At 49.5% G+C, this 26,662-nt stretch overlaps 1 protein-coding gene across 1 annotated transcript; it reads right to left on the reverse strand.

The window, feature by feature from the left end:
* On the reverse strand, positions 1–26,459 carry LOC116856251 (cytochrome c oxidase assembly factor 8). The gene is made up of 5 exons (XM_032839611.1): positions 26,258–26,459; positions 11,138–11,335; positions 10,346–10,409; positions 4,872–4,962; positions 1–385 (listed from the first exon to the last, which is right to left on the reverse strand). The coding sequence occupies exons 1-5, from the start codon at positions 26,378–26,380 to the stop codon at positions 268–270; spliced, it is 594 nt and encodes a 197-aa protein (XP_032695502.1). The 5' UTR covers positions 26,381–26,459; the 3' UTR covers positions 1–267.
* Between the last annotated feature and the right edge of the window lie 203 nt (positions 26,460–26,662).

The following is a 26,662-nucleotide window of genomic DNA, read 5'->3' on the forward strand; positions in this document are numbered from 1 at the left end:
CACGGTGCTTGGGTTTTATTTAACATCATGTCCATGACCCAGGGCCAGGTTGGAATCCAAAGTCAGGACAGTCACACAGCCCATGGCTCACCAGGCCCCCTGTTCTGCCAGTCCACCCTGTGCTGACAGAAGCCAAGGGGCCCCCAAAAACAGGCATGGGACTCAGCTCACTTACAAGTTTCTAGAGCCCTTGTGGAATGGATTCCCAAAGCAGCCGCTTCTCCAGCAAACTCGGACAGCGGTGGTGGGTGGGTCAGAGTGGGCAGGTCAGGGTGGGCTCCTAGGTGCCGTCTCCTTTGGTTTTGGCCTAAGCTTGTTCCAAACCCTCTCCAGGGCCACTTTTCCCATGCAGAAGGTGATGGCAAAATTACGCTTGTACCAGTCTCTACAGAGAAACAGGAGAGACACATGTGACATCCCCCCAGTAACTGCGGACTAGTGTCCAGGCCTCTGAGGGGAGTTCCCAGCCAACAGGCAAGTCCTTCTGACTACCCTCCACCTCTCTCCACTGTCTCTTCCCCTTTCTGCCTTGTTAACACTAAATGGGCCATAAGAGCCTTCCTTCCCCCACTGGTTTGAATAAGACCAAGAATAAGGCTCCACAAAGTGAATGTCCCGTGTACCCCAACCCCCACCTTTTCCCATTCTGCTGCAGTCCTCTAGTTTTTGCTAAAAGATTCCAAGAGAGAAGCCTGGGGCGCCCAGAGTCCCATGGCATTCCTGGAGAGAGATGACTGCTGTGTGATGGGAGCATAACCCCTGGGCCAATGGCTGGCAAGACTCATCAGGGACCATCCCAGTCCTTCATGTGCACAAGCAGCACGAGACAGAGCACTCTGCGGACGTCAGCTAACTCCCCACACGTGCCGGCATCATCAACTCTACACCCTCCTTTTCTAAATGATCTGAGTTTGTGCCACTTGTGTCTCCAAGCAGAGAGTCCCAGAGCTGCTCGTGCAAATACTGGGATAGAGTTCACAGTCTCGAGCTCACCTGCCCATGAGTTACTCTACGAAACATGCCGGAAATTGCATTTTACTGAATGGGCCAAGCTCGGGAGGTTTTCCAAACAGAATGCACACATTCCAGACTCTTCTTTTAAGACTTTTTAAATTTATTTGAGAGAGAGAGAGATCACAAGTAGGCAGAGAGTCAGGCAGAGAGAGAGATAAGCAGGCTCCCCGCTGAGCAGAGAGCCCGATGTAGGGCTCGATTCCAGGACCCTGAGATCATGACCTGAGCCGAAGGCAGTGGCTTAACCCACTGAGCCACCCAGGCGCCCCTCCAGACTCTTGTAATGCTAAGCCCCTGGAAGCTGAAATGCCAGTAAGTACCAGTGCTTTTCAGTTGAGTGAGCTAGCAAGGGCATGTGGGATTTTTATTTCAGACCAGACTCCAACGGTTTACTGGGTCTCAGCACAGAAGGAGACGGACCAAGGGCTCCAAAGAAGCAACGGCAAGAGGTAAAAGCACTTGTTTTCTGGAGCCTTTGCACTGGCTGGATAGAAAGCCCCTCTCCTCAGGGGAATGACCTTATATGTCTGTCCCCTTCAGTGATGTTGTGAATGGGAAGCAGTGTCCTACATGAACAAGAAAGGTTTCCAACCCATCGAGATGACAGTTCTTACGTCACTAAGGAAGAGCCGGGTCCACTCCACCAACGCTCTGACAAGTGCAGGGAAACTCAGCTCTTCCCGTTTCCATAGGGAAGGCAGGGGCAGGAGGCGGCGAGAGCACAGGAGGGGACACTGAGGCTCCTCGGCTACCCGCCCTCAGGTAAGGCTGGTCCTCTCTGCTCTGAACCCCACACGGTGCGTACCCAGCTCACCGCAGACGAGCCGTGCTTCAAACACGCTACGGGGCCACATCAGAAATCAAAGGTCCAGAGAAACACAACCAAAACTGGCTCAACTGAGTAGCTTCGTGAGCTCAGGGTAACATGACTGCACCAGCCCCACTACGCACACGCTGCGAGACTGATCTCACTGCCTGCATGTTGGTCCTGTGGGCTCGCCCGGCCTCAACCACTACCACCCTTCTCTAGATTTTACCTCCCCTGCCCATCCTGACACTGCTGCTATTACCTTTTAAAGCAAATCTCAAACATCACAGCCTATCATTCCATCTGAAAATACATATTATGTATCATTAAAACACTTTTTAGGGGCGCCTGGGTGGCTCAGTGGGTTAAAGCTTCTGCCTTCAGCTCAGGTCCTAGGATGGAGCCCCGCACTGGGCTCTCTGCTCAGCAGGGAGCCTGCTTCCCCCTCTCTCTCTGCCTGCCTCTCTGCCTACTTGTGATCTCTATCTGTCAAATAAATAAATAAAATTATTAAAAAAAGATTCTCTTTAAAAAAAAAAAGCACACACTTTTTAAAAACATGTAACCACGATACTACCACTGCATCTGATCAAATGAACAATGACGTATCAGTACAGACTAATATACAGCCACTGTTCAATTTCCTCTAACGGAGTATCTTTTACAGTGGTCTGTTTGCATCAGGACACAAAGAAGGACTGTACACTGCACGAAGCCTCTTTTAACCTGAAGTGGATCCCCCTCCTGTTTAAAATTCTAGTTATGTGTCTGCCTTCGGCTCAGGTCATGATCCTGGTGTCCTGGGATCGAGTCTGGCATCGGGCTCCTTGCTCCGCAGGGAGTCTGCTTCTCCCTCTCCCTCCACTTGCTTGCGCTCTCTCTCTCAAATAAATAAAATCTTCATTAAAAAAATAAATAAAATATTAGTTACCTGTTGAAACTAGATCATTTGTTCTTCCAAAATTTCCAACATTTTGTGACTGTATCATCAGGCTATCATTTTTTTTTTTTTAAGATTTTATTTATTTATTTGACAGACAGAGACCACAAGTAGACAGAGAGAGAGGAGGAAGCAGGCTCTCTGCTGAGTAGAGAGCCCGATGCGGGGCTTGACCCCAGGACCCTGGGATCATGGTCTGAACCCAAGGCAGAGGCTTAACCCACTGAGCCACCCAGGCGCCCCCTTCAGGCTATCATTTTAAACATGATCTTCTATGAACCCCTCACTCCCCACCCCATACACCCTTCACCTTTTTCCTGTGAACTGGTAGTAAGTCTGGAGGTCTGCCTAGAGTCCTCTCCGTTTTTTCCGGAAGGACATGTCACAGGTGGTACCCCCACTTCCTCCGGCATCTCACAGAGACGCAGTGGCAGATGCCCTACTGTGTACGACGAGAAGACATTCAGGAGCCGTCACCCTGACCCCCATGTTATAAAGCCCCACCAGCTTTCCTACCTGATGGTTATAGCGGCTGTGAGCGACTGTGACCCAGATCCATTATTTCACTGGGAAAATGTTCATTTGTTTTAAAAGATTTTAAAATTTAAAAAAAAAATTAATTTTAAATTTAAAAAAATTCAAAAATTTTAAAAAATTTTTAAAAATGGGGGCGCCTGGGTGGCTCTTGGGGTCCTGGGATCAAGCCCCGCATCGGGCTCTCTGCTCAGCGGGGAGCCTGCTTCCCCCCTCTCTCTGCTTGCCTCTCTGCCTACTTGTGATCTCTGTCAAATAAATGAATAAAATCTTTAAAAAATTTAAAAAAATGTTTTTAAAGATTTTATTTACTTTACAGAGAGAGACAGTGAGAGAGGGAACACAAGCAGTGGGGGAGAAAGAGGGAGAAGCAGGCTTCATGCTCAACAGGGAGCCTGATGTGGGGCTCAATTCCAGAACCCTGGGATCATGACCTGAGCTGAAGGCAGATCTTAACGACTGAGACACCCAGGCGCCCCCGGAAAATGTTAACTTTCTAATTCCACCACTCCTTCTGCATTAGCTGTCATCCTTCTACAAAGAAAAATGCTCCTTCATGTGGTTACCCAGAAATACAGTTGATCTAAGAAAGTGTTTTCTTTGGATTCTTTTATTTACAAATTTTTATTTATTTATTTTTTAAAGATTTTATTTATTTGACAGAGAGAGAGAGAGATCACAAGTATGGCAGAGAGGCGGTGGGGGGCGGAGGTAGGCTTCCCGCTGAGCAGAGAGCCCGATGCAGGGCTCGATCCCAGGACCCCGGGATCATGACCTGAGCCGAAGGCAGAGGTGTAACCCACTGAGCCACCCAGGCGCCCCTATTTATGAATTTTTAGAATCCAAAGAATACAGCTGGCTGCCTAGCTATTCCCAGAGGTGACTGAGCTTTTCAATATTGTTATGATGCAAAGACGTCTGCATATTTGATGTGTACCTAATCCACAGCGGTCATTTCCTTTACGCAGCTGAAGTGGCTTCAACCCTGGCCTACAGGAGCCCCTCCAGTTGGCTCCTGTGCTGTTCTCCTGTGACCCTGCTGGTCTCTAAGCCTCCGCACTTGGACACACAAGGTGTCTCAACTCATCCTGCGCTGTTCCCACCTCAGACCAGCTTCTCCAAGGAGCCCAGGTTCCCCTTAGTGGAAAGCACTGTCCAAGCACAAGGGGTACAAACTGTCATAGGGTTGCCATACCAGTATCTTTAAGCTATCAATTTTATTTAAAAGTGTAAAAACTAGGGGCGCCTGGGTGGCTCAGTGGGTTAAAGCCTCTGCCTTCAGCTCGGGTCATGATCTCAGGGTCCTGGGATCGAGCCCCGCATCAGGCTCTCTGCTCAGCAGGGAGCCTGCCTCCCTCTCTCTGCCTGCCTCTCTGCCTACTGTGATCTCTGTCTGTCAAATAAATAAATAAGATCTTAAAAAAAAAAAAAGGAAGATTTAAAAAAAAAGTGTAAAAACTAAGTTTATGGCAACATCTACCTTTAATATAAACATAAATGTCACTAAATACAAATAAGAAAATAATCCTACCCTATACAGATATAATATTCAGATTTTAAGAAAAAAATACTTACCTGTTATAACACATGTGCTTCAGAAAATTTTTACTTAAAAATTCCTTGTAGAAGTCAGCCATTTCTTCTGCATCTAATGTTGCTTTCCGGCCTGAAAATTAATTTCAATTTAAACATTAAGATTTAATGGGGAGGACCCACAAACTACTATTGATCTAACAGAGGTCAGCAAGGTTGCAGGATATAAGATCAAAATACATACATCAACTGTATTTTTCTACACACCAGCAATAAACAAGCCAAAAATGAAATTAAGAAAGCAATTCCAGGGGCGCCTGGGTGGCTCAGTGAAGCATCCAACTCTTGATCTGGGGGTCATGAGTTTGAACCCCATGTTGGGCACAGTTTACTTAATTGAAACATATATACATATTGAAGAAAACTATTCCATTTGTAATAGCGTCAAAAATAATAAAGGACCCAGGAATAAATTTGAGAGGAAATGTAAGACTTACACACTGAAAACTACAAAACACAGCTAAAAGAAATGAAAGAAGACACGAATAAATGGGAAGATATTCCAATGTTCACAGTTTTAAAGACTTCACACCTCTGAGATGAACCTGACACACAGGCTCAATAAAATCCCTCTTGAATCCCAGCTGGCTTTTAGCAGAAACTGACAATCAGATCCTAAAATTCATTTAAAAATGAATTTTTTCATTTTTCAATTCCAGGGGCGTCTGGGTGGCTCAGTGGGTTAAGCCTCTGCCTTCGGCTTAGGTCATGATCCTGGGGTCCTGGGATCGAGCCCCACATCAGGTTCTGTGCTTAGCAGGGAGCCTGCTTCCTCTTCTCTCTCTGCCTCTCTGCCTACTTGTGATCTCTCTCTCTCAAATAAATAAATAAAATCTTTTTAAAAAATAAAATAAAATAAAACAAAATGTACTGACTAAATCAAGGAGATGAAAATTTGTCCCTATTTTCTTCTAAGAGATTTTTAGTTTTATCTTTCACATTTAGGTCTTTGACCCATTTTGAGGTTGTGCTTGTATATGGCATGAGGTAGGGAACCAACTATATATTTTTGTATGTGGCCTTCAAGTATTCCAGAACCATCTGTTGAAGAGGCTGCTCCACACACAACCACCCGCCGCACTGAACTGATTTGTTACCTTCACTGAGAATCAGCTGCTCGTGAATGGTTGTGGTTATTTCTGGACTTTGAGTCCCATCCTTGTGTCAGCACCACACTGTCATTTTTTTTTTTTTAAGATTTTATTTATTTATTTGACAGACAGAGATCACAGAGACTGGCTCAGTCAGTTAAGTGTCTGCCTTCAGCTTGGGTCACGATCCCAGGGTCCTGGGATCGAGCCCTGCATTGGGCTCCTTGATCAGCAGGGAGCCCGCTTTTCCCTTTCCCTCTACCTGCTACTCCACCTGCTTGTGCTCTCTCTCATTCTCTGTCAAATAAATAAATAAAAATTCTTGGGGTGGTAAGGTGGTAAGGTGGCAAGCCACCACCTGGGTGGCTTAGTGGGTTAAACCTCTACCTTCAGCTCCAGTAATGATCTCAAGGTCCTGAGATTGAGCCCCGTATTGGGCTCCGAGACTGCTTCTCCCTCTCTTTCTGCCTGTCTCTCTGCGTACCTGTGATCTCTCTCTCTGTCAAATAAATATTTTTAAAAAAATTCTTTAAAAAAAAAAATCACAACAACAACAACAAAAAAGAATAAACCACTTTAAAAATGGGCTAATTAGGGACGCCTGGGTGGCTCAGTGGGTTAAGCCGCTGCCTTCGTCTCGGGTCATGATCTCAGGGTCCTGGGATCGAGTCCCGCATCGGGCTCTCTGCTCAGCAGGGAGCCTGCTTCCTCCTCCCTCTCTGCCTGCCTCTCTGTCTACTTGTGATCTCTCCTCTGTCAAATAAATAAATAAAATCTTAAAAAAAAAATGGGCTAATTAACTGAATAGATATTTCTCCAAAAAGCACAAAAGAGACTTGGTATCACTAGTCATCAGGGAAATTCAAGTAATAAAGACAGTAAGATACCATTCACACCCACCAGGACAGCTATAATCGTAGACCGTAATTTAGGATGGTTAAACAGACAGTAGTAAGACATGTTGGGGAGGACATGGGGAAAGCGGAACCCTCACCCCTCACATACTTCCAGGGGGAATGTAATACAGGGCAGCCACTATGGCAAGTAGCCTGGCAGTTCCTCAAAAAGTTAAGCACAGAGTTACCATATGACCCAGCGATTCCACTTGTAGGTGTGATACACAATCGCTCACAGCAGCAGTCTTCCTAACAGTCAAAAAAGCAGAAACAACCCAAATGTCCATCAACTGATGGACAAACAAAATGTGGTCTAGCCACACCAGAGAGTATTATTCAGCCGTAAAAAATCTTTGAAATCCTGGTCCATGCTACAACATGGACGAAACCTGAAAACATGCACTTAAGTGAAAGAAGGCAGACATACGGGCACCTGGGTGGCTAAGCTGGTTAAATGTCCGACTCTTGATTTTGGGTCAAGTCATGATCTTAAGATCATGGGATCGAGCCCCACGGCAGGCCCTGCGCTCAGCACGGAGTCTGCATGTCCCCCTCCCTCTGCTCCCCCCACTGCCCTGCTATTCGTACACACTCTCCCTCTTTCTAATAAATAAACATAATCTTAAGAAGAAAAAAGAAAGAAAGAAAGAGCGAAAGCAGACACAAAGGCCACATATTATATGTTTCCATTTATTTGGAAAGGTCCAGAACAGGCAAGTCCATAAGGACAGAAAGTAGATAAGTGGCCATCAGGACCTGGTGGGAGGAAGAAAACAGGAGTGACTGACAGTGGGAATGGGGTTTCTTGTGGGTGATGAAAATGTTCTGGAATGAAATATGGTGATGGTCGCACAATCTTGTGAATGCTGACTACTACTAATTGTAAATAAAATGTGAATTTTAGGGGCACCTGGGTGGCTTAGTTGTTAAGCGTCTGTCTTTGGCTCGGGTCATGATCCTAGGGTCCTGGGATCGAGCCCCGCATTGGGCTCTCTGCTCAGCAGGGAGCCTGCTTCCCCCTCCCCGCCGCCGGCCTGCCTCTCTGCCTACTTGTGATCTCTGTCAGATAAGTAAATAAAATCTTTAAAAAAAAAAAACCAAAAACCTTTCTATAATCGAGAATACCGTATTTAACTTTTAATCCATAAATAACTGATTTTTAATAATTAACTTCTTGAAATATTTGGAATCTATTTGTATTATAGGGGCCATGAATCCAAATTTGCTCTTTTGGGCCAGAAGTAGATTTTCCATCACCGTTAATTAAAACAAACCTCCTCCTCCCTCAGTCTGCAGGACTCCTATACTCGTGTACTCTGGTCCCATGGAGGCGACACGCCTGTGTTACCCCCCACATTACCATCACTGCAGCCTGGAAACTGTCGAAATGCTAAGAGAGTGGGTCCCTCCCCTCATGTGTCCCTTTCCTTGATATATTCTTTCCTGTTTCATTACCAAGTTAATTAAAAGATCTGATTTAAGCCCAACCTTTCAGTACATGGTAATGCCATCAACAGGAACTCTGTGATATTAATAACAAGACTCAAAACCACCTCTCCCATCTGTTAAGAGAATGGTTATGTCACAGCCTCCCTGACCCTGACGATCCTGACAGCACACTCCTGAGGCTGGCACGCCCCTCCCTTAGGGCTGCGGCAACTGTGACCACGGTCCGGGGCCAGGACAGCACAGGGCAAGTTGAGAGCCACTATGGGAAGGTGACGTCAGACAGGCGCCGGGAACCCAAGTCACTAGGCCAGAATCTAGGCCCCTCCACTTACTGTGTCATTTTGGTTACATACCTTGCCCTCAGGTTCCTCATCTCTAAAATGGCAAAAGTAGCAGGACCCACTTCGTTGGGTCACGGTGGAACTAAAACACATGACGCAGGCAAAGGACTTAGCGTAGCACCCAGCACAGCCAGGGTCTGAAATTGTGAGCCGTTACTCTCCACTTACTGTCAGGACCCAGCATCCTTTCCCGCCGGCTCCAGCCCGCCAAGACAGCACCTTGATGACAGCCAACGGCAGAGCCTGCCACCAGTGCGGTCCAGCTTCCCCAGCTCTCTATCCCGAACAGATCCTGGCCAGGCTAAGGATGAGCAGAGAAGGAACGGCGCTTCAGCCCAACGAGAGACAGGGCTTTTAGGGTCAATGGTTTTCTGATTTTCCATGAGAATCACGTTTTGACAGTAGAGATCTGTTTAACAAACAGTATGAAATGGTATCCAGGCCTAACACCGAGGGCAAGAGAAAATGATCAAAGCTACTCTGAGCACGGGATCTTCTATCCAGGAAAGAGCAGGCGGCTCAGGGGCAGAGACCGAAGGAGCACAGCCTTCTCGCCACATCCAGCACACGGCACGGGGGACGGGTGCGGAGAGCAGCCGGGCAGGGCCGCGGCGGCCTCCAATCTGGACCCAGAGCACAGCCACCATTCTGTAGTCATGCGGAGTCTGAACACCTAAGCTAAGCAACAAACGTCAAATCTGCACTTGGGGAAGGATGGTCTGGCTACGCTGCAGGGTGAACCTGAGGCAGGAGTTGATAAAACTACACCCGCAGGCCAGATGCGGCCCACGGCCCGCCCTCTCGGAATAAAGCTTTACTGCGACACATTCATGCCCACACGGCCATTGCACACAGCGGCAGAGCTGAACAGCCGAGACAGAGACCCCACACGGCCCAGAAAATGAGACGATTTACTATCTCGCCTCTACAGGAAGTTTGCCGACTCCTGATTTAAAGACTGGAGGTCACAGAACCAATCAGAAAGCTACCACGGCGGTCACAGAATTAGCAAGAGCCAGAACGAAAGTGATCTATCAAAGTCAGGGAGCGGTCCGAGGGCTGGGAAATGTGCAAGAGGAAATCCTCACAGAGAAATGGGGGGGGATGGCCCTGAGGAGGACTTCCATGACGTTTGCGACTCCAGGGGCTGGTGGGCGCCACCCTGAGCTGAGGTCAGAAGGCACGGAGTGGAGCTGGTCTAGGGGAGAAACGGCGCTCTTCCACAGAAAAGGCTGCAGAACCACGGGACCTTGGGACATAAGTTCAAAGGTCAAAGGGAAGGCATCGATCAGCAAGACCTAAAATCAGGAGAGGGATGATCTCCCCCAAGGGGAGAAGAGGGGGCAGAAGGAGGGCAGACCCACCATACACGCTCAGAGCACCTGTTCCAAAGCAGACCACAACTCACCCCCTGGGTTTTCTCTCCTTCCTCGGACATCCTTTCTTTGGGGGGAGGGGCACGGAGGAGGGGCAGAGGGAGGAAGAGGATCTCTAGCAGACTACCCACGAAGTGTGGGGCCCGATGGTCAGGGGCTGGGTCTCACCGCCCTGAGATCATGAACAAGAGTCGGACACTCGACCGGCTGCGCCACACAGGCGCCCCTCACATCCTCTCTTTTTATCTTACGCAGTTCCTCAAACACACACCACGTTAGCAGATAAAGGACAAAGGAACAAACCTGATCCAGCTCTGGGTTCCAGGCCTCTAGCTTTTAGTCTTGAGCGAATAAATTCTTCTTTTTCCTAAAAGAAGACAACCATCAGAATGCCCTTTCTTCGTCTTGCCGTCTTTCCTGGGCTAGGACGCAGCTCAAAGTGTTCTGGAGATTTCTGAGAAAGGACCCATCTCCAAGCCGGTTTAAGCCATCTGAATTTGGTTCAAAGTCCCATGCTTGAAGCACGATTTGAAAACAAGATGTTTAATAAACTTTGGGAGGTTCTGTCTGTTTATAAATCCACAGAGTAAGATGAATATAGTCCATCTGACGTAGCCTGCCCCACCAGTAGGACATATAAAGCTTAAATACATTCCTTCTGGATTCAAGCATTTCTACTTCTTTCTCATATAGTTCATTAACAATACGCTGTTAAGAGTTCTGAATTCTCAGAATGAAATCACATCACAAAAACCTGTATTTTCATAAACACACACACACACATATTCTAGTCCTGGCTCTGCTACTTCTTTTAATACTTGAAAGTCTCAAAATCTGTGACTTTACAATGATCACTATTTCTACGTGCAGTTACAGTACTGACTTAAGAATCAGACGCATACATCATACATCCACTCACAGACGTCTGCTGTATGAGAGAAGGCGGGCAGAGAAAGGGGAGAGGGAGCGAGGGAAGGGGTGGAGGGAAGGGAGGAGGCAGGACCAGGTGACAGAAGAGCAAAGACCAAGGACTTAGTGCCCCCACGTGGCCACCCTTGCTCTTTCTTCCTCACGCAGCCTCTGAGCTCAGCTTACCTTGCGAAACGTCAAATTCTGGTTTGCCCAGAACTGCTGGTTCCATTCTTGAGTTTCTTGTCTTAATTGTCTTAGCTCTTGCTCCCACGGTGATTCGTTTTCGGGGGCGTAAAAGTGAACGGGCCGAAGGTTAGAGTGGTCGTCGGGGGGTCCTATCCAGTCATGGCAAGATTTTCCCGGAGGGCAGAATCCTGAGACCTTTGACAAAACGCACAGGCTTTTAACATAACTAAATGAACCCTAGCGCTATGTAACGAACGGTCTAGACTTATGGAAGTCCCTCGTGGGGAAGCCCACGTGTCAGAGGACGTCCAAGCTGAGAGAACCGTAACACTACCAACACGAGCACCACGCACAGCACGCTCTACCGCCGCGCCGGGCTAGCGCCGCCCGAACGCAGAATAACCATCTCGGGCTTACTCTGCACCGTATACAAAACAAACTCAAAATGGGTCACTCTAGAACTATAACAACCTCTAACTTCTAAAACAGTAGAAAGTGTCTACAACCTTACCCTGGGCAATGACTGTTCAGCTACGACACCAAAAGCACAAGCCACAGACCGGGAGAAAACACACGCAAATCTGAAAGAGGCTTTGTTCCCAGAACATATAAAATTTCTCAAAACTCAATAACAAGAAAACAGACAATCCAATTTAAGAATGAGCAAATCAGCCAAATAAAACTTTCTTCCAAGGAGATATAGATGGCAAATAAGCACATAAAGCATGGCCAGCATCACTGTCCTTGGGGAAATGCCAATCCAAACCACGATGAGGTACCACCACACATCTTTTTTTTTTTTTTAAAGATTTTATTTATTTATTTGACAGAGATCACAAGTAGGCAGAGAGGCAGGGGGGTGGGGGGGAGGTAGGCTCTCTGCTGAGCAGAGAGCCGGATGCGGGACTCAATCCCAGGACCCTGGGGTCATGACCTGAGCCCAAGGCAGAAGCTTAACCCACTGAGCCACCCAGGCGCCCACCACACATCTTTCAATACGGCCACGACCGCCCCAGAAGTACCCAGCAACGCTGCAGGGCTGCTGAAGACGCGGGCCACGTGAGCTCTTCCACGTCTCGGGTGGGAATGCAAACGCTTCACACACAACCCAGCGACCCGCTCCTACCTACTCATCCCAGACGAACAAATACGCGTGTTCACAGAAATGCCTGTCCCGTCTGTGACTGCTAGAAGTGGCTTTATTTATAACTGCCCAAAGCTGGAAACAGCCTGGTGAGTGGAAAACAAAGCACGGCGTGTCCACACAACGGGTGCTCTTCAACAGCAGAGAACTACGTGCAACACACGTGAATCTCAGACGCTTCGTGTTCCCTGAAAAAGCCACATCAAGACCATCAAGACATTGCATACCAGGGGTGCCTGGGTGGCTCAGTGGGTTAAGGCCTCTGCTTTCGGCTCAGGTCATGATCCCAAGGTTCTGGGATCGAGCCCCACGTTGGGCTCTCTGCTGGCAGGGAGCCTGCTTCCTCCTCTCTCTCTGCCTGCCTCTCTACCTATTTGTGATCTGTCAAATAAATAAATAAAACCTTAAAAAAAAAAAAAAAAAGGACATTGCGTACCATAGGATTCTACTCATAGGACCCTGTGGGGAGACAGGCGCTGGGGTGGAGGGAGGGTCTGACTACCAAGGAAATTTCCTGGGCTGATGAAAACATTCTCTACCTTGAACTGCAGTGTGGTGCACACCTCTGTCAGCAGTGACTATTGCTGTATATAAACTGGGCTTCAGTAAACTTGATATTAAAATAAAAAGATCACTTGAATAATCAAAAGACTAGCCTTCCATTTGTCCGTTAAAAGATCAATGTAACCAAAACTCATGGGGAAAAATACCACTCAATTTAGAAATCTCTTCTAAACCTTCCTTTCTAAAAAAAAAAATATATATATAATATATATATATATTTATTTATTTATTTGACAGAGATCACAAGTAGGCAGAGAGGCAGGCAGAGAGGGGGAAGCAGAGGCTTAACCCACTGAGCCACCCAGGTGCCCCTAGAAATCTCTTCTACGTTATTTAAAACAACACACTACTGACCCTGCCTTCTACCTCCAATAACAGAGTGTCTCCCATGCACCCTCCCTGCAGCAACAGAAAGGAGCACAGAGGAGTCAGCAAACAATACACAGACTGGAAGAGCCAGGCACGGAAAACCATGTGCTCTGGGACTGCATCGTGTGGCATTCCAGAAAAAATCAGATCGGTGGTTGCTAGAGATGGGGGGGTGGGCCTCACTCTTTTACTGGGGTGAAAACTGCAAAGATTCATGTTTGTCAAAACTCATCAAGGGGGTGCCTGGGTGGCTCAGTGGGTTAAGCCTCCAACTTCGGCTCAGGTCATGATCTCAGGGTCCTGGGATGGAGCCCCACATTGGGCTCTCTGCTCAGCAGGGAGCCTGCTTCCCACCCCCCGCCCACCCCCACCTGCCTCTCTGCCTGTTTGTGATCTCTGTCAAATAAATACACAAAATCTTACAAAAAAAAAAAAACAACTCACCAAATGGACATTTTAAATGGGTGTATTCATTTCACTGTATGCAAATTACACTTCAAAGTCAATTAAAAGAATGGTTAAAACTTACAAACCCCGAAAAAATATCACAACGAACACAAACATTCCTCTTCCCTCGGGAAGGCGCTGCATTCAGGGCATCTCAGTACGTCAGGCTCACCATTTCAAGATGCAAGGAACTAAGAACAGATGCAGGGCTTGCAAATGTTAACCTACAGCAGATGTTTTGTCTACGTGGCTACTCAGTGACAATTTAATTGGGAAAAGCAGAAAGAAAAGCTAATCATTTTGCCCACAGAATGTGGCCGGGGTTTGATGACGGCCCACCTGGCACGAGCAGCAGGGAGGGAAGGAGAGGCCCCAGCAAAAGCGCTCCGGGACGCTCAGCTCCACGTCTCGTCCGCAGCCTCCTGTCCCAGCGCGGGCGCACATTCACTCAGGCCCCTGGACTCAGCCCTTGAGAAGTGAGCTGAAGAACGTGTGCGGGGTGCCGGGACAGGGTAATGGGGTGACAGCATTAGGGAGGGCACATCGATGTGACACGCACTGGGTGTTCTGTGAAACTGACGAATCGCCCCCCTCCACCTCGGAAACCAGTAATACATTACGGTGATTCATTGAATTTAAATTTAGAAAATGGGTCACTCAAAGCCTGTTATACAAATGTTTAACTTAAATGCATGTCAATTATCACAGATTAAAGTATTGTTATTTCACAGAAAAAATATGCTTGGAAAAGTGCCAAGACAGATGTGCAGATGTTCCTGCAACTCAACATTTCCAGAGCAACGACACAGGAGGCCCCCAGAGGGGTGCAAGGAGGGACCTCACCCCCAGGCCTGCTCCAGGGGGATGCGAGGACTCTGTGGGGGCAGAGGGGCCAGGAGCCTTTCTCTGCCGTGGCTGGGGGTGGATCTGGGGGCTGCAAGCCCGCGGAGTAGAGAGCAGCACGGGGCAACGGCGAGGACTCGGTGGGGCCGCCCCTCACCAGTGAGCCGGTATGTGTTTAAGGGACATGGAAGATCAGACCTTGGCTGGTACCGGGATGTGCGGCACACACTTCACAAATAATAATGAACTATGATACTCTTCCTCATAAATTCCACAGCCAATTTATTCTTACAAACTGTTCTCATCAATTGTTTTAACAACAGCTTTGGTGAGAAATTATTCACATACAATTAGCCCCATTAAAGAATGCAGTTCAGTGTTTCTAGCGTGTTCCCAGAGGTGTGCAACCACTGCCAATCGTGAACATGTCCCCGCCCCAAGAAGGCGGCTGTCTCTCCCAGCAGTGACTCCCCATTCTCCTTCCCCAGCTCTTGGCAACCAAAGCCCCACTTTGCCCCTGAATGGATTCGCCCATCGTGGACATTTCACATACATGGACTAGTGCAGTCTGTGCTCTTTCCAGGCGTCCTTCACACCACGTGTTCTCAAGGCTCACCCGCGTTGTAGCACACATCAGTACCTCATGCCTTTTTATGGCTGAGGGATACTTCATAGCATGGATGTACACATTTGTTTTATCCATTCATCAGCTGAGGACATCTGAATTGTTTCCATCTGGGGGCTTTTTTTAAGATTTTTATTTACTCTTGAGAGCGAGCGAGCACGAGCACACACACGCACCAGCAGGAGGCGCAGAGGGAAAGAAAGAGAATCCCAAGCAGACGCCAAGCTGAGCACAGAGTCGGACAGGAGGCTCGATCCCACGACCCCAAGACCACCACCTGCACAGAAACCAAGAGTCAGACAGACGCCCAGCGGCCTGCACCAGCCAGGCGCCCCTCGGGCTATCACGGCCAGTGCTGCTGCGGCCGCTCAGGTAGCCTGTGGCGCGCCGCACACACGGGAGCAGGCCTGCTGGTTCACACGGCTCTGTGCTGTACCTCAGAAACCGCCAAACTCTCCCGGAGCGGCTGCGCCATTTTACGTTCCCTCCAGCTGTGCACAGGTTCCCATCCCTCCATGTCCTCTGCGTCCTTGTCAGCACTCCTCCGTACACGCTACTGTACCTCTGTTCTCACCGTAGCTGTCCTCGGAGGCGGGAAGTGCTCTCACCGCCTTCTTTCGCTGATTTCTGCCAAGATCTATCACTAGCCAACCCAGGCCTGTGTTAGTGTCAGTCAGTGTACTTCAGACTCAGGTTACTGGGTATTAGGGACAAGAAAAGGGGAGCCGGGGTGGCTCAGTGGGTTAAGCCTCTGCCTTCAGCTCGGGTCATGATCCCAGGTCCTGGGATCGAGCCCCTCATCGGGCTCTCTGCTAGGCAGGGAGCCTGCTTCCTCCTCTCTGTGCCTGCTGCTCTGCCTACTTGTGATCTGTCTGTCAAATAAAGAAATAAAATCTTAAAAAAAAAAAAAAGGACAAGATAAAAGTGAAACAAGCCATATTTGCCAATGACATGAGAAATTTGTTTCTGAACGCTAGAAGAGTACTTCCTCAGTTGGGGCTTCTCACAGTGTAATGGTAACAGACAAGACACACCTGTTAATTCAAGCTCTCTTCCTAGCTTTTCTCCCTCACTTCCCTAGGTCAAGTCAATCAACCAAGTAATAAATTGAGCCCTGATTTAGCACATTTGGGGATTTCCATGGTGTAAATACCTCCACCGTGGACAGTTTCGAGCAGCCTATTATTATATGGTGTTTCTACCATGTAGATACAACAGTCATAAACAACCTCACAAGCAGAGAACATTGTAAAATGTAGTAAAATAAACAGAAGTGATAGAGTTTAAGTACATATTATCTTTGCTTTTAATAGAATTTATTTCAGTATATAATTATCAGTAACGGCCATTTATTAGCAAAATTCCTGAAAATGCAGCGAGTGGCTCTCTTCACAGTGGGGTGTGAGTGCTAAGTGCGTCCTTGAACACGTGCCTGCACACACTCCCCATTCTGGATCCCGCCACAAATGCACTCGCCTGGTCACCCCAGTTCCCCACTGCCTTTCTTCAACAGGGCGCATAACACCCTGCACACCTCCTTAAATCTTTACAGTTTTGTACCATGCAGAAGGCAGAGCCTTCCCTCCCGTCCTTGCGGTCTGCAGCTGGACCTAAGAGTTCAATTGATCTAAGACAAATCCACACAAGACACCCAAGTCTCTTGGGACACCTGGGTGGCTCAGTGGGTTAAAGCCTCTGCCTTCGGCTCAGGTCGTGATCCCAGGGTCCTGGGATCGAGCCCCGCATCCAGCTCTCTGCTCAGCGGGGAACCTGCTTCCCTTCCTCTCTCTGCCTGCCTCTCTGCCTACTTGTGATCTCTATCAGAGAAGTAAATAAAATCTTAAAAAAAAAAAAAAAAAAAAAGACACCCAAGTCTCACATGTGCCCAGGCCCCTGGGGGAAATGAAGACCCAGAGAGTGGCCTGGGCTGATACACCAGGTTGAACAAAAAGCACCAACTGTGGAAAAGTAACTGAAATACAAGGGAGACTAGAGGAAGATGAGAATTATTTTAATCAAGAAGGTTCCTTCCCTCCCGGGAGAGGGAGCGCGTCTTTCACCAGGAGCTTGAGGTTGGGCCTTTTGGAAGAACAGAAGGGGTCAAACCACCCTTTCCAGCACCTACTGCTTCTCCGATACCAGATGCCAAGTGGCCTGGAGAGCGGCATGTCCCCCCACCCCCAGCCCCGTGGAGAACCACAGCTCACACCATTTGCTCACGTACCTAGAATGGTTTCATCTTTCTAAATACAATTTATGAGAAAACTGATGAAACCCAACAAACTTCCAAAATTATCAACATAATGGCAAAGTTTGTTTCTGTATGTCTTCTAGAAGCAAGCCAACATTAAGTGTATATGTATTAGAAAAATAGGGGCGCCTGGGGGGCTCAGTGGGTTAAGCCTCTGCCTTTGGCTCAGGTCGTGATCCCAGGGTCCTGGGATCGAGCCCCGCATCGGGCTCTCTGCTCAGCGGGGAGCCTGCTCCCCCCCCCCGCCTCTCTGCCTGCCTCCCTACTTGTGAGGTCTGTCAAATAAATAGATAAAATCTTAAAAAAAAAAAAAAGAATAAGGAAAAAGTTTTTTAAAGACACAGTTCTAAAACTAACTGTGCGGTTTTTGCCTTAAAAGATCTGCCCAACTAACATCACTTTTTGAGCAATGCCTCTCAGCACACTCCGCGGCTCCCCCCAACACTTCTCCTGTTATCACCTTTGGGGTTCTGCAGCATGACACTAGGAGACTGACAACCTTCTGTTTCAAGTTAGCTTACTGCAGGATCGCTGCCAGTATTTTCACTTACGTAACTGGAACTTTCTCACAGAGGCAGGACCTCTGATCAAAGTTAGAAAGAGTCACATGCTGTCCTTTGAGAAGCCTTAGCGTCTAGGGCTGGAACAATAAGCTTTGCACAATTCTGGCCTGGGTTCCGCCCTGGCCCCAGGCGACACTGAACCGGGCATTTCCCCACACACACCAGGACCCAAGTATTCAAAAAGCCGCACCCAGCTTCCGCGGTGAGGTTCATAGTGTGTGAGCCATGGATCACGAGCACTGGGTTCCCGTCCCCTAGGCAATTCTGGGACGGCTGGTCTGAGCCGCTCCAGCTGCCTGGGGCCACACCCTCCCGTCTACTCGGGCTCCACACCCACTGAGACAGCGAAGCAATCTCTCCAAAGCCCCATTAAACCATGCTCCCCCTTCCCTTAAAACCTCAGTGGTTACTCATTACCCTCGGGACAGAGTCGAACCCCTCCTGTGGCCTGGCAGTCTGGGATTTTGCCCCCACCCACAGGAGCCTCCTTCAGTGACACCCCAGCCTGCTTCAGTCCCTCCAGGCCCTGTGCACGTTCTCCCTGCACCCTTCCCTCCTGCTCATGGTCACAGACCTCAGGTTCAAGGACAGGTCTCCAGGCGCTCCCGAGGCTCCCTGCAGCTCTTGTTCGTTCCTGCTTCTCGCGCCGGACTGTGAGCCCGTGGCGCTCCGACTGCATCTGTCTGTCCTCCAGCTGGGACCCACACTTGTCAGAACAATGTTCTTCCCAGGCTTAATCATTCCTGTTGACCCTCTGTTTATGCAAGAAATCCACTCCATCTTCAAAAAGCTCAATTTAGGGGCGCCTGGGTGGTTCAGTCATTGGGCATCTGCCTTCAGCTCAGGTCATGATCCCAGCATCCTGGGATCAAGCCCCACGTTGGGCTCCCTGCTCGGCGGGAAGCCTGTTTCTCCCACTCCCGCTCCTCCTGCTTGTGATCCCTCTCTCGCTGCGTCTCTGTCAAATAAACAAATAAAATCTTTAAAAAAAAAAAAAAAAGGCTCAATTTATATGAACTGTTTGGTGGAAGGACAGCCAACAAGTCAGAGATCGGAATTACTGAACCAGCAGCAATGTCCAGAGGTTCTGAGGCGCCGAATACCATCGCTGTCCAGTGTCCCTTACATCTTGCATCCTTTTTTTTTTTAGATTTTACTGATTTATGTGACAGAGAGAGACAGCGAGAGAGGGAACACAAGCAGGGGGAGTGGGAGGAGAAGCAGGCCTCCCGCCGAGCAGGGGCTTGATGCGGGGCTTGATCCCAGGGCCCCAGGATCATATAACCTGAGCCGAAGGCAGACACTTAATGACTGAGCCCCCCGGGCGCCCATATATTTGGGGTTCTTGAGGATGGTTAACTGTTAGTTCCTGACAAGTTTCCAAACTTTCCAAAGTCTGGATAGTCAGAGAAGCGGAACCTCGGTGAGCATTCTGGAGCAAGATTCACACACGGTGGGAGAACAGGGCAGGGCTGGTGTAGGCGGACCGGTCAGAGCTGCAGGGGATGTGGGAGCCAGACTGACGGGCGGACTGGGGGCGGGGCACGATGGGAGAAGCCCAGCCACTGCCGTCCCCCCTGCACGGCCACGACTGCTGCGCCCCAGCCGTGCCCAGTCGGACTTCATGCTACATTCATTTCTTCCTGCGGGTTCAGACATCTCACACTGGATCATGTTTACTTCGGCCTCGTAGTCCTGAAGTGCTTCTCTCAGGCAGCTGGACGCCTCACAAGAGACAGAGCCAGGTGGAAAGTTCCAGATGAAGGGCCGGCGACTCCACAGAGGGGACTGAATTCCTGCTTGCTGGGAGAGAGCAGCAGGGCCCTGCTGGCAGAAAGACACCCTGATCTGCTTCCCTAAGCCCTGAAACTGCTGCTTGTCATCGGACACGGATCTGATGCTACCCTGGCCTGACAGCCCTCAGCTACAGCCAGACGGTGCGCCGCCGATCTTGAACATTTCATCCACATTCTAAGAACAATACGTGATCTCTGTGGTTTCCGCTGTTTCAGAAAAAGCCTTTAAAAGAAAAACCCTCCACGAATATTTCTGGGCTTCTGCCCCAAAGCCCTTAGTCTTAGAAACTAAAGGCGATTCACACAAAGGGACCAAGTGGGTGGAAACCGAGATGGCCACCCCCGGCTCACCCCTGCGGACTTCCATCCCAAGCCGGGGGTTCCTCCCCTCCCCCAAGCTGACCGAGGATGCTGACGGACAGCAGCACGCGGACAGACGGACAGGCGTCACCCCAACCGTGCTTCGCCAGTTCTACCACCTTCCAGACCCGTACCCCAGCCTCTCCTTGCAGGCTGCGTATCAGGAAGCGTCAAGGAGTCACCCCGACAATCCACGGCTCTTCCGAGCAACCCACACGGGATGAGGCAGCTCAAAGAGGCCCCAGGAGAGCTCAGGTCCTCCTGTCTGTAGCTTGGCGACGGCGCACGCGCTGCAGGCGAGGGGCGGGCTGTGTCCGCCGGGCTCAGCTCCGCGTCGCAGCGATTCCGTCTCAACTGCGGCAGAGGCCCCTCTTGCACTCGCCCCCATAAATACACCTTCTGTCTCTGCACACCCAAGAGCTGCTATTTAAAAGGGAGGAGAAGGGGCTTGGGGGAGGAAAAAGTCCTTTTGTAAAAGGAAGAATGTCTCTGAGGTCGGAGTCATCACTGTAATTTACGGTTCTCAAGCATCGGCCTGTAACGCTGTCAGCTCAGAGCGGCGGCCGGCTCCGCGGGACGGGAGGCGGCGGTGCAAGCCGGAACCTCGCAGCGCCGCGGGCAAGCAGCCGGCCCGTTCCCTCTTCACGGAGGAAGGAGCGTGCGCCCACCTGCTTGTCAGACTGTTCCCCTCACGCGTCTGGCGGGCACGCACCTTCCGCACTTTCCCGAGTGCAAACTGCCAGCCAGGCAGCCCCGCGCTGGGCTCTGTCCTGCTGATAGGCCCAGCCGCATTCTCCGTGCCTCGGGCCTTCCAGCAGTCCCCCGAGCTCTCCCCACACGCTCCCACTCTGCTGCGCACCACCCCAAGCCAGGATCTGGGATGGAAGACTTTCCCCCAAGCCCTCCTTCCCAGACGGGCCGGACGTACCACAAAGCTCCTGAGTTAAAGGGTCGCACTATCGGCCACGGGGGCAACCATCGGGCAAAGAGGAAAGGAGCAAATGTTGGCAAATTTCAGCATTCCTGCAGGTGTTTCCTGGTCTGTCATCCAGACACGTCAGAGATGGGAACTGAAAGTCTGACCTTCTGGAGGGCTCGAGTCCCCCATCTCCCATCCAGACAGAGGCTAGACAGATGGGCACACCACAGTCAGCAGTACATAAAAAGACCAGCACATCAGGACCAAACGTGTTTATACTGCGCGTGAAAACTTAACATCAGAAAATCAGTCAATCCTACTGCGCGTGAAAACTTAACATCAGAAAATCAGTCAATCCTAAGGGAAGAAGACAAACCCCCAACTGAGAAGCAGTCATCTCAAAAAAAAAAAAAAAAAAAAAAGTCAAATGTGAACGTGGTCAAGGCTCTCGATTACAGCTTTCCATTTACACAAAACACACAGATGGAAGGACATAAGTCAGACCAGGGGGACGCCAAGAGCAAGGTGCGGACTGTGGGGATTCCACAGGACACATCCTGCCCCTGCTCCCAAATAAACTGCTTTGAAAAATGGAAGCGGATAATCAAAACCTACAGAGTAAAAGAGAACTAAGAGAATATCAATCAGGGCGCCTGGGTGGCTCAGTGGGTTAAGCCGCTGCCTTCAGCTCAGGTCATGATCTCAGGGTCCTGGGATCGAGCCCCACATCGGGCTCTCTGCTCAGCGAGGAGCCTGCTTCCCTTCCTCTCTCTCTGCCTGCCTCTCTGCCTGCTTGTGATCTCTGTCTGTCAAATAAATAAATTAAAAAAAAAAAAAGAGAGAGAGAATATCAATCAACTGCAATGTGCAGACCTTGTCTGCATCCTTTTTTCTTTTTTTTCTTTGCATCCTTAACACAATTGGAAAAACCTGAACAGTGAATATTTGCTGGAATTAAGGAATTTTAATATTTTAGTTATTACATATGGAAACAGTTACAAATGAAACATGCATTCCTTTTTGCCACAGAATGATCCGGGAGGGGGATGGGTGGGGTAAAGACGAGATAAACGCCCCCCCCCCCCCCCCCCCCGTAGCTAACTGTACAGGGAGCAATTCTTTATATTCTTCCATTTATGCATGGTTGTGGGGGTTTTTTATTGTACTTATTTATTAACCTGACAGAGTGACACAGTGAGAGAGGGAGCACAAGCAGGGGGAGTGGGAGAGGGGGAAGCAGGCTTCCTGCTGAGCAGGGAGCCTGATGCGGGGCTTGATCCCAGGACCGCGGGATCATGACCTGAGCCCAAGGCAGACGCTTAATGACTGAGCCACCCAAGAGGCCCATTCTGCATGTTTTAAATTTCCTGTAAGTAACAAGAAAAGAAATGAGTGCAACTGTGCACATTAACAGAATAAGGGGGAAACCCTGTAATTGCTTCACTTGATGAAAAAGCACATGGGGACATGAAAACACCAGACTGGGAGTGAGAATGGCTCCCTTTAGCCCTGCTGGGTAACACCAGGCCAGTCACTCCACCTCTCTGGGCCCTGGGCCCTTGTCTTGAGAATAATGGAGTTTAATCACATAACTTTTTTTAAGATTTATGTATGTATTTGAGAGAGGGGAGGGGCAAAGGGAGAGGAAGAGAGAGAATTCACGGGCAGACCACCCATTAGCCTAGAGCCTGACAGGATGTGGGGTTCAATCCCAGGACTCTGACATCATGACCTGAACCGAAATCAAGAGTCAGAAGCTCAACTGACAGAGCTACCCAGGGGTCCCTGACCACAGGATTTTAAAGTCCTCTGCCCCAGTTTTCATTTTTTTCCCCAACAAACATACTGAAAGCTTTTTAAAAACTAGAAATATCCATGTTAATTTTAAAATCCTCTCACCAGCTTCTCATTTATCTGGCATTTAACTTTCTCATATTTACTGGGAATCTACACTTGTGTGTTGGGGGTGTGGGCTGAAGATCATTCTCTTTAATGAAAATGTAAGCAAAACAGGGGATCAGTACATCTACTGTTCATTTGTAAATATTGCCTCTCCATGCTGAGGGTGTGTTTGTTATTTTTTTTTATCCACAATTACTAGAAGAAAAATTTTACTTCATTATCTTCCAGATACAGGAAGTACAACACAGATACTCCCCATGTGCAAGCACTGTGATCCTGAGGATATTTTTCAATCTGTCCATGCTTTAAATCTTCTCATGTGTAAAATGGGGATGATAAAAGCATTTCCTTCATTGATATGTGAAAATAAATAAACTAAAATATGCAAAGCTCAGGGCTCCTGAGTGGCTCAGTTGGTTAAGCCTCTGCCTTCCGCGCAGGTCATGATCCGGTTCCTGTGATGGAGCCCCGCACTGGGCCCCCTGCTCAGCAGGGAGCCTGCTTCTCCCTCGGCCTGCTGCTCCCCCTGCTTGTGTGCACGCACTCTCTCTCTCTCTGTCAAATAAATAACTAAATAAAATCTTTAAAATAAAATAAAATTTAAAAACTATGCAAAGCTTTCAGAGCGGGGCATGCAAATGCTCAATAAATGTTAATTATTACTATGTTAATGAGATTCAGGACTACAAGCGAATATGAATGCATATCATGTAACCAGCGGCTCTCTAACTTGTGACCCATATTAGACACCCCCATAAAATCCTAATGTCATACTTCAATGAACCTGGGTGGGAGAGGGGCGGGGAAACTAGCCAAACCAAGAAAATAAATAAATATCTTGAGGCCAGGGCCACATCCCAGACCAATCACATCTTTTTTTTAGTCTTCCGAATGTGTAAACAAGTTTAGGAGCCAAAGATGTAACCTCCATAGGTAAGGAATAAAGGGGTGTGAAGTGACTAGAGAACACTTAATTTAAGAGCTGATTTGTTTTGTAATTTATTTATTTATTCTAAAACTAGATGGGGCGCCTCGGTGGCTCAGTTGGTTAAGCCACTGCCTTACGCTCAGGTCATGGTCCTGGAGTCCTGGGATTGAGTCCCATATGGGCTTCCCCTGCTCTGCAGGGAGCCTGCATCTCCCTGTCCCTCAGCCTCTCCCCCTGCTTGTGCTCTCTGTCAAATAAATACATAAAATCTTAAAAATAAGTAAATAAATAGGGGCGCCTGGGTGGCTCAGTTGGTTAAGCTACTGCCTTCGGCTCAGGTCATGATCCCAGAGTGCTGGGATCGAGTCCCACGTCGAGCTCTCTGCTCGCCAAGGAGTCTGTTTCTCCCACTGACCTCTCTCCTCTCATACTCTCTCTCTCAACAAAATAAAATATTAAAAAAAGAAAAGAAAAAAAAAGTAGTGAGCAAAGGAAAGAAAAAAGAGGCAGACAAACCAAGAAACGGACTCTTAATTATAGAGAACAAATCGATGGTTACCAGGGGAGAGGTGGGTGGGGAATGGGGCTTAAGGAGCACACCTGTGATGAGCTCCAGGTCACGTGTGGGCATGCTGAATCACTGTATTATATCTTGAAGCTAATAATACGTATGGTAACTGCACTGGAATTAAATTTAAAAACAATTAAAAATACGCTGTGTGAACTAAACGTACAGGATTAAAATATATCTACATAAATAAAGAAAACAGAAGGTTTACAACATGTTACTTTTGAGAAGACCTAACATTTAAAATCAAAGTCTGAAAGACAACAATCTCTCCGTGCTGCAGGAATTTAATTATCTGGAGAACCAGCCGGGTACTCCGCAAACACTCAAAGACAAGACCGAACACAAAGGAACACACAATGCCCTAAAGTAAACTGTTCCTTTAAGTTCCATACCCACGTAGCATAACAGGGAACACATCCTAAAAAACAAAAAACACACAACACCACAGGTCTCAATGCTAGAACAGGACGAGGTCTGAGTCCTGGGCCAGCTGCTCCCCATCATCACAATCAACACCGTCACAGGCTTAGACACCAGCTCCCTAGTCACTTGGGACTACAATGGGAAGGTCTCACCCTGAGGATTAGACCCACGGTAAGATTTGCTTTAACCAAAGGCTAGGGAGCAATAAAGAAAACTGTGTGTGGGTTCTACCTTCTTTTTTTTTTCCCCCCAAGATTTTATTTCTAAGTAATGTCTACACTCAACGTGGGGGCTCAAACTCCCAGTCCCCAGATCGAGAGTCGCATGCTCCACCGACGGAGCCAGCCAGGAGCCGCTTGTGTGTTCTTTTTTCCAGCGCTAGTTCACGGAATAAGCTAAAGCAAGTCCTCACCCTCCGGGCAGCTGTAGATGCGGTTTCGAATACATGTAGAATAAGCTCCTGCCCAAAGAGCGAGACGCTGCCGGTTTCAATGCTGCGGGAATGTAAGTCACAGCTGCGGCCGCTGTAACAGGGAACTGAGCCGGTGACCAGTCCTCCGGCTAACTTCTTGCCGAAACTGGACGCTAGACGGAACATGGAAGCTGGGTCTACAGAAGCATGCTAACAGCAACAAACTCGCGGAAATGAAAATGTACAGGCGGACGCCTTCTGGAATTCTTCACCGGCTCTCTTTACCGCAGGTTCTCCCGCCTCCATCCTCAGGCTGTTGGCAGAGGTGGGCTTTGTCTGAACAGCTTATCTGCAGCCCATTCCGCACGTCGGGGAGCACTGTCACGGGAGGCTGGACTCAAAGCCCAGGACCCCGCAGACACAACATCCCTCCCCAAAGACGTGCGACCACTAAGAACTGTCATTCTTTGTCGCTGCAGGCATGAACATGAACCTGCCATCCGCGACACGCACGTATGCAGCTTCCGGGCAAGGAAAACTATCCGAGCGGTTTTCCCACAAGCCGCGGCGAGGTGTGCCACCGCTTGCAGGGAGCCACTAGCAGTCCGGAGGACGTCAAAACGCAGACCAAAACGACAGAACACGCTGCGCCCATGAGGCGCTCTTCCACTCTAACAACCATCTTCGAGAACAGAGAAGGTGCGTACACACTCGCCAACGGCCTCCGCCGCAACAGCGGAGGTTCTGTCAACAGTCCCCGGGCTGGCGGCGACACCCTCGGCTCCAGACCCTCCAGACCTGGGGGCTCCGAGGCCGGGAGACCCGGCACCCCTCAAGCGGCCGACTGCTCCCTCTCCGCGCCCCCGCGGGCCCTGCTCCCTGAGAGCTCCGCTGACGCCACAGCCGGGCACAAAGCGGTGTGGGGCCCACAGGTGTCCCTGGGTCCGTCGCCACAGGCGGTTCGCCCTCCCCGCCCGCTCTCTGCAGGACCCTCGCTTACCCGGCCGGACGCCGAATCCCTGCGCTCCGCGCCGCGCTCGGGAGCGAGCTGACAGCCGGGGCCAGCGAAGGCGCGGCAAAGCGGAGGGATAAGTACCCTCCTCGAAGGCCGCAGGGCCGCCATGGCCAACGTCCCCCGACCGCCGCAGCGCACGGCAGAGCCGCGACGGCGCGAGGGGCTGCCTTACGGCACGGTCGCAAAGCCGGCGGGAGAAAGCGGCGCGGCCGACCGTGCGCTTTCCCCGCGTGAGACGGGCCTCGCGGGCGACGCGGCGCGGGGGCGGGAGGCCGGTGGCTGCTCTTGCGCTGCGGGCCTTTCGGGACGGCGGGGCCAAGCGGTAGTGGCCGGCTCGGCGCGGGCGCGGCGCGGCGCCGGAGGACGTTTTCCCAGGGCGAGCGCTGTTCG

Source organism: Lontra canadensis, unplaced genomic scaffold (assembly GCF_010015895.1).
Source record: "Lontra canadensis isolate GAN:19392208 unplaced genomic scaffold, GSC_riverotter_1.0 scaffold108, whole genome shotgun sequence".
NCBI lineage: Eukaryota > Metazoa > Chordata > Mammalia > Carnivora > Mustelidae > Lontra > Lontra canadensis.

Excerpts from the sequence above, each read along its gene's own strand:
- LOC116856251 (XM_032839611.1), bottom strand. The coding sequence starts at position 26,380 with ATGGCGGCCCTGCGGCCTTCGAGGAGGGTACTTATCCCTCCGCTTTGC. Across the intron at positions 11,336-26,257 it reads GGGATTCGGCGTCCGGCCGG|GTCTCAGGATTCTGCCCTCC; the intron begins GTAAGCGAGGGT and ends GTTTTGTCAAAG. Across the intron at positions 386-4,871 it reads AAGCACATGTGTTATAACAG|AGACTGGTACAAGCGTAATT; the intron begins GTAAGTATTTTT and ends GTTTCTCTGTAG.